General features: G+C 63.3%; 1 protein-coding gene across 1 annotated transcript in view; it reads left to right on the top strand.

Moving 5' to 3' along the window:
- Nucleotides 1-599, top strand: part of FGF3 (fibroblast growth factor 3) — a gene marked incomplete at its 3' end in the record, with an annotated part of 5844 nt that extends 5245 nt beyond the window's left edge. The window contains exon 4 of the mRNA XM_029957281.1: nucleotides 591-599. Coding sequence (XP_029813141.1) covers nucleotides 591-599 — 9 coding nt within the window. The remainder of the gene's footprint in view (nucleotides 1-590) is intronic.
- Between the last annotated feature and the right edge of the window lie 8875 nt (nucleotides 600-9474).

The following is a 9474-nucleotide window of genomic DNA, read 5'->3' on the forward strand; positions in this document are numbered from 1 at the left end:
TCGGGCACCGTCAGATCAGAAGGGAGCGCACGCGAGGCTGGGAGGGGGCCGCTGGTGGCCGGAGCCGCCTTGCCCACGGAACCCGCTGGGTCGGCGCCGCCTAGGAGCCCGCCTGCCGCCCGGCCGCGGGCGGAGCAGGGGCGTCTGTGTAACCGAAAATTAAAGTATTTTATTCTTACTTTGTTATTTAATAGATTGTGACGCCGCCTGGGGAGGCACTGCCGGTTCTACTTGAACCGCCTTTGCTTGCGGTGATAACCGCGTCGGTGCCAAATCGCTATTTTTAAGATGTTAAAAGACTGTATTCCGAGGAATTGAGCTAAAGATGTGTGTTCGTCCCCTGCTTTGGAAAGTGGCTATTTTTTTTTGAAACCAAGAGATGGTTAGTGTGGATGGAAAGAGTAGGCTAACAGACGTGTGTGCCTGTGTGTGGGCACAGGTGTGCGCGTTCCGTCTAACTGGATGTGCGCATGCGCGTGCGACTGTAGGGAGCCAGGCTTCCGTTGTTTAGCGCCAGAACACCCCTCCCTCGTGAAGGGGTGTGGCTTCCACGTGACGGTTTCGAGCACCTGTGCATCGCGCAGGCACAGCTCCCCCGGCCTCCCTCACCCTTGCCACCTGCCGGCCCCAGGCGGGCGCTGCACTCACGGCCATCCCGGCCGTGCCTGAGTGGCCCCCGGAGCCCCGAGCGGTCCTGTCTCTGCCTCAGAGAGCACACTGGGAGACTTGGGCAGCAGACGTGGTGTGCCCGGGTCCCCAGCCGGTGGGTGACAGCCCGTCTTGGACCAGGTGCCCGCCCTGTCCCGCACACCTGCCGCCCCAGCGATGGCGGTGGGTGGGGTCGCCCGAGGCCCAGTGAGAGCCAGAGGGCGTGGGCACTGGCGCACTTTTCTTGGACTTTGCAGGCGGAGCAGGTGAGGGGTGTGGAATGAGATGGTGCAGGTGCGAGGGTGGCCCCCGTGTCACAGATGAGGAAGCGCGTGCGGGAGGTGCAATGGCCCAGGACGCGTGGGGGGAGGTGTGGCGCCACGCACCCGCCCGGCACCAAGATGCTCCCCAAACAAAGGGGGCGACACTCAGGGGCTCAGGCTTCGTACTTAGAGCAGATTGGGCAGGACGGTGTTTTCCACACCTCACAGGGGGGGCCGCCAACCGTCCGAAGGCACAAAGCTCCCTGGCGGGGGCTGAGGACCAGTCACAGGCGCGGCCCTGTTCCCCTCTGCCTCCTGAGCGGGAGCAGCTGGTCTTCTCCCCAGGGGGCCCCTGGGGCCCCTGCAGGAGGAGGCCCTGGCCGCCCACCCGTGCAGGGAGCCCCCCACCCATCTCAGGCTTGGCCGGATTCCGTCCAGGTCATGTGTTTGCAGGACGCCTAGCTGATGGGGTTCTGCCCCCGGGCATGACTCTTCCCTTGCCCCCCAGGACATCCGTCCACACCCTGCCCAGCCCACCAGCATAGAGGGCGTGAGACCCCAGACCCTCTACTGCAGCCCCCGTGAGTCCCATCCTTCCCTTCTCCTTTTCTCTGCAGAGACAGGCTCCTGGGGGCCCTCCTGATGGGGCGGTGGGCACCCAGGTAGGATCCCCCAGAAAAGCAAATCAGGGTGGGGGTGGGGTCTCGTGAACCTGACACCCTCATTATTTGGCCTGGCCCTTCCTGCGTAGGTGTGGGGTGGGCAGAAGCTGGAGACTGGCTCCCCATCACAGAAGGCAACACGTGAGCTGGGACAGGGTGGCACAGAGGCCCCTGTGATGACAGCCTACCCCCCCCTCAGGCCTTTGCTGTCACCCCCACCTGCCCAGCCAAGGGAAAGCGGGTCCGGGGAGGCCCTCGAGGCGGGGGGGTCTTTGTTTTCCAGGGTCTCTGCGCCTTCAGGAGCAGGGCTGTCGGGGGGGCAGCTGCTAGGAAGCGGGGTGGCCGTTACACAAAAAGCCTCGTGCAGAATGAGCGTGTGATCCGGCCAGTCCGCCTGGGGCACACGCCCGAATGAGCCGGGAGCAGGGCCTCCCACGGGCGTCTGCTCGCCCACACTCGTGGCCGCGTGTTCGCAGCACTCACAGGGTGGACCAGCCCGAGTGTCCACAGACAGATGCTTGGATAAGCCAGTGTGGTCTGTCAGCACAACGGAGCGGCGCTCCGCCTTCCGGAAAGAGGTCCCGACGCCCCCACCGCAGGGACGGACCTGGAGACGAGCCGGCCACCCAAGGACACGTGCCGTGTGGTCCAGGCTCACGAGGTCCCTAACGGACGGCAGACGGCGGGTGCTGGGGCCGGGGGCAGGGGGGCCGGGGTGGACAGAGCTCCAGTTTGGGAAGAGGAGAAGGTGAAATGGATGGCGGCCATGGTCACGCAAGACTGTGAGTTACTCTCTCCATGCAATTGTACACTTAAAAGTGGACAAAACGGTAAAAGAACATTTAAAAAAAAGCAGTGTGATGTCTTGACTGGTCTTACTGGCCTCCCACCAAAAGTCTCGCTGGTCCTCGGTGAGCAGAGTTGAATAAATTAGGGGAAAAAGAATCTTTAGGGAGTGGCCAGCCAGGTCCCCTCCCCTGTGCGGAGGCCCCTCCCACTCCACACTTGCCGCAGGAAAACGCAGCCCCTCCTGTGTGAAGCCAATAAACCAGGGACCCACTGCCCGGACCCCTGAGCCCTGGCCTCAAGCGGCCCCCTCTGGGTGACCGAGCTTCAGACCCCTCGGCAGGTTTGGAGCCCTCCGGCCTTGCCAGGGGTTGAAGGACTTGGAAAGGTGAACCTGGAGGCCCATAATTAGTGCCCACCCATCGGAGGGTGACCTTGCCTGGGCCACCTTCTAGCAGCCCCAGGAGCTGACCCCCATCCCCTGTCCGACCGTAATCATGAGTCCAGGACCGTAATCATGAGTCCAGGGCGGCCCGCACTCGTGCCTGAGCGCCCAGGCAGGAGTGTGTGTCGCACAGGGAAGGGGAGACGAGGGGAGAGGGGAGAGGAGGGGAGACTTCCAGGTGTGGAAAAGAGGCAGGACCGGAGTTGGATTTCTCCCCGGCAATTCGAACACCGGCTGGGCCGCTTCTGTTGTCTCATGCTTGATTGTGAGAATTGGCCCCCGTCTCTCCCCAGCCTTGGTTTCTCCGCCTGCCAAATGGGCTTCCACAGTGGCCATCAGGATCACGGAGGAGACGCAGCTGGTGAACGTTCTGTCAGGACAGCCGCACAACCAGGAGGGGCCAGAGGGGAGGGCCGGGCATGGCTCTTCCCAGCTAGGGCTGGACGCACCAAGAGCAGAGCACGCCTCAGCAGGGTGTCTGTTCCGCAGTGTGCAGGCTTGAGTGGCTCAAAGGTGGGGAATGAATGGAAACTTCCGTGGGGGCGGGGGGAGCACACCAGGAGTCCTGGGCAGGCGGGTTCCAAGATAGTACTTCATATATTCATTTATCATCATGGATAATGTAAATACACTTGTCTGCCTTTTATCTCCATCTAGGAGGCTAGTGCTGTAATTCTCCATTTATCCACCCATGCGTCCGTGCATCTGTCCTTTCCACCATCCATCCATCCATCCACCCATCCATCCATCCATCCCTCCCTCCATCCACCCACTCATCCATCCACCCACCCATCCATTCATCTATCCGTCCTTTCCACCATCCACCCACCCCTCCATCCACCCCTCCATCCACCCACTCATCCATCCACCCACCCCTCCATCCATCCACCCACCCACCCCTCCATCCATCCACCCACCCCTCCATCCACCCACCTATCCACGCAGCCTCATGGAAGACAGAGGCACAGCTCTAAAGTAACAGGTTGGGAGCAGTGACTTGGAGAAATTCAGGAAAAACCGTGCTGGCTGGTGGACCCCATTCTCGAGAGCCTTGCGACCGGCCAGCCACCATCTAGATGACAGCTTGACACCATCTTCACCCCCCTTCAGAGCTGCCCTGGGGAGTTGAAAGGTCCAGAATGAAGAGCTGAGGCCGTGGTTGGAGGAGACGGAACAGAGAAGGGACGAGCTTCAGGGCGAGGGCCATTTGGGATCACAGCCCTTGGGGTCCTGGCAGCCGGGGTCCCCCCGAGGCGGGTCCTGACGTCCCGTTGACAGTGCGTGAGGCCAGGTAGGGTGCTCTACTCACCCTGAGCTGCAGTTTCTTCCTCTGCGGAACGGGACGATCAGGACGCCAACAGCGCAAGGCTGCAGGATTCAGTGCAGTGAACGGGCGAAGGCTGGCGCCTGGCATGCAGTCAGGGGGCTCCCGTGCCGGCTGTGACTTCACTGCTTGGCTCCGGCCCGGGTCAGACAGTCACGGCAAGAGTGATTAGAAGTTCCCCGTGGTTGAGCACGTGGTTGAGCCCCTCATGTTTTCTCCCGTTCCTCCCTCCAGCCCCACATCTCTGCCCATCCCAAGCTCTTCCCTGCCACAGGACCTTTGCACACGCTGCCTCTTCACCTGGCTGGTTCTTTCTGCATCTTCACTTACCTGGATGTCACTGTTGCAGAGACCTTCTGTGGCTCCCCTATGCAGAACCGGGCTCCCCTCTCGCTTTTCCTCACCGCGCCTTGTTATTTCTGTTCACTGAGCCGAACACCATCTGTAATTGCGCTCACCGCCGGTCCCCACCCATTACCCACCTGATTGGGAGGCACCTGGCCTATTTACTCACCAACTCAAGTCTGTCTTTGGTCAAGGGCTGCTTACAAAGACAGTCACCCCACCCCATCCTGGACTCCCCTCAACTAAAGAAACCCAGGGGTTTATGACAGGAAGTGCTGGGGTCCATGCCTATCGGGAGAGTGAGGCCAAGGCTTAGTGCCTGCCGCACCCTGCTGTTGTTTGTGTGGGAGACGGAGCGGCTCCGAGAGATCGGGCTGTTTCCGCGAGGTCACAGGTGCAGAGGGAGCATGTCAGACCTTGGCTGCCCCAGTACTGCCCGCTGAGTGTCCCAAGGGCAGGCGGGACCCCCGGGAGCGGGCACAGTGCAGCCACTTTGGAAACCAGTCCGGCAGTCCTTTCAAATGAGAGCCGGAGGTCACATAGGACCCCGCACTGCCTCCCCAGGCACGTACCCGAGAGGGAGCCAAGAGCACCGTCCACACGGGAACCTGCACACACAGGTTTACAGCTGCCCCCCTCGCGGGAGCCACAGGGTGAAAATAACCCAGTGCTGGCCGATGCGTAGACAAACGTGCCGCGGCCACACAGCGGAACGTCACTTGGCCAGAGGAGGGCATGAAGTGCTGCCCCACGGCTGCGGCCGGACTGAGCCCGGACACCCCGCACCGAGGGAGGGAAGTCAGACACGAAGGCCGCTTACCCGTGAACCCATTTAGGCCAAATGTCCAGAACCGCAAATCCATGGAGACAGAGAGGAAAGAGGCGGATGGTGGCCAGGACTGGGCAGAGGGGGGGAGGGGGGCAGGTGGGGCAAATAGGAGCACAGACAAGGGACACAGGGTTTCTTTTCAGCGTCTGGGGACGCCTGACAGGTGCGATGGCCCGCGGCGCTGTGAATACAGCATGAATGCCCCTCGAATGGGTAAATTGTACGGCCTGCAGACGGCATCTCAATAAACTCGAGTCAGCACTTCGCCTGCCAGCTCTTCGGGACCGCTGGGCGGGGAGGGGGCCGGGTGGGCCGAGGTTTGGGAGCAAGTAGGAGGCAGCGGACTGGGTTGGTCAAAGCGGTCGGGGAGCGCACCCTGCCGCAGTGCCGCAGCCCGCCAGCAGGCGGCGCTGAGCTCAGCGACAAGCCCCAGGTGGGCCCGGCGGACTGAGCAGGGGTCACACGGTCACTCTGGCGTCTCCGCTGGTGACCTGTTGGCAGCACCTGCTGGGCCACCAGGGGCAGGCAGGCGGCGAGGAGCTGGCCATCAGTTCCGGACTGACTCACCCTGGGGAGGCGACATCATCCTTGCCCGGACACCCAGGATGCCCCTTGGAGGGCAGAGGGCCCCCTCCGCAGGCACAAGGGCAAGTAGCGGGAGGTGGGCCTGGGTGCCGAGTAGGGTGCGTCGCAGGCACCCACTCTTGCTCCCCGGGTGGGGGAACTGCTCCCCGCGCTGAGAACCCTCGTCATGCGAGGTGATGATGATGGGGGCGGGGCGCGGTGGCCACTCTTGCCTGGCTGGGGCCCGGAAGCTCAGAGGCGGGAGGCTACGTGCCCAGGGTCCCACAGCCGCACCCAGGTTCAAACCCAACCCCTGGGCTCCAGTGCGCGGCTTGGGCTCCCGACTCCTAAGGAAGGGCGTGGTTTCACATTTCTGTCTGCCGGCCCTTCACTTAAGTCAGTGGTCCTCACAATACCGTCTCCTGGCCTGGGATTCGGCTTGAAATGCGCTCCCGGGCCCCACTCCAGACTTGCTGGCTCAGAGCCCCGGGGGCAGCCCCGCAATCTCTGTTTACAGCCCTCCTGGTGACGCACCAGTGTTTACGAGTCCGGGGGCGCAGGGGTGCCCCCAGCGTCACCCACACTGAGCAAGGCAGCACATGCTATGGGCTGGGGGCTCGCCACCCCTCACCACTCTGGACCCTCCCCCGCTCTGCAAGGCTGGCCATTATGACCCCTGTTGTGCAGGTGCGGAGACTGAGGCTCGGGGGTGAAGCCCCACGCCCCTCGTGGGAGGGCGTGAGCTTAGACTGGATGCTGGGTCTGAGCAGTCATGGCACTTGCTGTCCTGGGAGGCACGACCCCTCTGCCCAGCACAGACATTCTCTCTCGATGGGCAAGAGGGCAGGTGGAGGGCTGGGCCCAGAAGGGCTACCTCCTTTCCGGTCTGTGGGTCATGGAAATGTAGGCCTTGTCTGGGGCTGCCTGAGGCCGTCTGCTGGAAGGGGCCGGTCTGGAGTGGGGGTGGGGGTCGCAGTTCCCAGGAAGGTCACCAACACCTGACCTGGGCACCCCCGGCCCCAACAGCAGCAGCTTGGACCCTTCCAACACTCACCCCCCTGTATGCCGACCTCGAGGTTGCTTTCGGAACCAAATAGAATTGGTCTTCATGGCTCATCTTTCCCCATGTAAGCCTCCTAAAGTATCTGTGAGTTAGTATTCACTCAGCTATGAAGGTCAGAAACCTTAAGATAAAGGAACTCTAAGCAAGTGGACATCTCTCGTGTAAAAGAGGTCCAGGGTGACAACTGCTCCACATTCATCAGGGACTCAGCTTCCTCCCATTTTTTCCTTCCATTTTCATCATATGGTTTTGACCTCATGGTACAGAATGGCTGCTTGGGCTCCAGCTCTCCCATCCACATTCCACCCAACCCCAGCAGAGAAGACCGGCATACCCCCACCTCACAAGATACCTCCCAAAAGCCACACCCACCAGTACAGCTTTCCTCCCATTGGCCAGACTTCAGTCGCATGACTGCTTAAGCAGTGACATGAGAGGCAGAGAGAAAGAGAAAAGGAGGAGGGAGCAAAGGAGGAAGGATATTGGGGACTCTGCCTCTTTAGAGTGGACACCGTGATTCCTCCTCCACTTGTCGCCTTCTGGCCCATCAAGTCCTTGCTTCCCTGGCGGCTTCTTCAAATGTCAGGACGCAAGAGGGGAATGCTTGGCCCTCTGGATGTTGTCCCCGCTGTAAGAATGGCATTAAGATTTATTGCCGGCCCAGCCCGAGGCCACCTGCTAGAGGTCAGCGCCCCCGCTGCTCCCACGCGGGGGCTTCCCTGACCAGGGCCCAGGAGATGCACAAAGGCGTTTCCAGCAGGACACGGAGCGGCTGCTGTCAGAGGCCCCTCCCTGCGCAGGGCAGGGCCAGGCAGGGGCTGGTGCCCTCACCTGTCAGCCCCCCTTCCCTGGGGGCTGGACCACCCGGAGTGAGGGCTGCAGGCCAGGTCGGGGCACCTTCCTCAGAACCGCACCCCCACCGGCTGGACGTCCTGGTCTGCTGCCCGTGGGCCCGTGGGCGGGTCTTCTCGGGGGCTGGGCTCTCCACACCTCCGGGGGGATGCTGGGCCGGCGGCCACTGGACAGTGGGGGCGTCCGGTCTCCGGACAGCCCTCCGCCAGGCGGTGGTCGCAGAGGTGCCGCCGGGGGCCTGCAGGGGCACGCGCGGTGGGGCTGGGCCCAGTGAGGCCCGCAGTCTGGACACTGTCCTCCAGGCAGAAGGAGGCAGGCGGCTCTCCTCCCCTTGGACGTGACCCTGTGGTTCAGGAGGCCTGGGGCGGGCAGGCGCGGGGGAGGGCCCCGGGCCAGGAACGTGCCGGCGCCCTGCGGGCCACGCTCGGTGCTGGGCCCCGCCGCGTGCTCTCCCGCTCGGCCTCCCGACCCTCCTCGGAGGTGCGCTGGGACGCCAGCCCTGTTCTGCTGCTGAGGAAGCAGTGGGAAGAGACGGAGCCGTCCGCCCCGGTCACACAGCCCAGCGTCCCTGGGGTCAGAGCACCGCCCGGCGGTCCAACCGGCCCAAGTTCAAATGTGACTCCAGCTCACTCTCGCCTCCGCAGGGACAGAGTGGTTGCTTTGTCTTTCGGAGCCTGTTCCTCCCGGTAGAGTGGGGGCGCCCACCCATCCTGGCCCCCCGTGGTGAGCCCAAGCAGCCAGGCCGTGCAGGGGCTCAGGGGAGGGCCCGGGGCCCTAAGGCGGGCCGGCTGCGGAGGTCATGGGCTGCGGGCACCCCTCCCCCAGGACGTGCACGAGTGGAGACAGAGCCACTCCCGTGTCAGGGGTCCTGGGGGAGGCACGGCTGCGGACTCCAGTCCTGGTGGCAGAGGGTGGCCCCTGGTCACTGGGGAAGAGTCACCGCTGTCCAGGCCAGGCGCTCCTCATGGGGCCCCACTCCCTGTCCCCATGAGCTCCGTCCTCAAGGCTGGGGCTGTGGTGGCTACTGGCTGCGGCCCCTCCAGCAGCCGGTGGTGCCCGTTTTGCCGGCGGTGGAGAGGTCCTGCTCAGCCCCGTCCACACTCCCTGACCGCCCTCCTTCTGCCTCCCCAGACCCCTCCACCTCCCCCAGATGCCAGTCTGGTGCTGGCACTGGCAGAGAGAGGCGGCTGCCGGTCCCGCTGCTGGGCCCACACTAAGGAGGCCCCCCCTATGGTATGTGATGGACAGACAGGTACTTTCAGATGGTGTGAGCCCTGCCCGTGGCACAGAGCAAGCTGCAAAGTGGGCTCGAGAGGTGACCCTCCGACCAAGATGTGTCTGGGGAGGTGACGTCCAGGCTGACATCTGAGTGATGAGAAGGAGCCACCTTGCAAAGAAGATGGCCAGCAAGTGCAAAGGGCCTGTGGTGGGGGAGTCCTGGCTGAGACCCCAAGGAACCGTGCCAGCTGAGAGGCCACGAGGGCAGAGCGGCCCAGGCTGGTGCGGGCGGCGGGCCAGCTCGAGCACCGGCGCACGGGGGGCTCTGCGTTTTGTCCGGAGTGTGCTCAGGGCTAAGTCAGGGCTCTGAGGACAGGGCAGGGGCCACTACGCCTGCCAGGGGACTTTGTCCTTGGCCAGCCCAGGAAAGAGAGGTGCGCGGTCACTCCGGCCCCGAGGTATTTCTCCTCCTGGC

Source organism: Suricata suricatta, chromosome 11, assembly GCF_006229205.1.
Source record: "Suricata suricatta isolate VVHF042 chromosome 11, meerkat_22Aug2017_6uvM2_HiC, whole genome shotgun sequence".
NCBI classification, from domain to species: Eukaryota; Metazoa; Chordata; class Mammalia; order Carnivora; family Herpestidae; genus Suricata; species Suricata suricatta.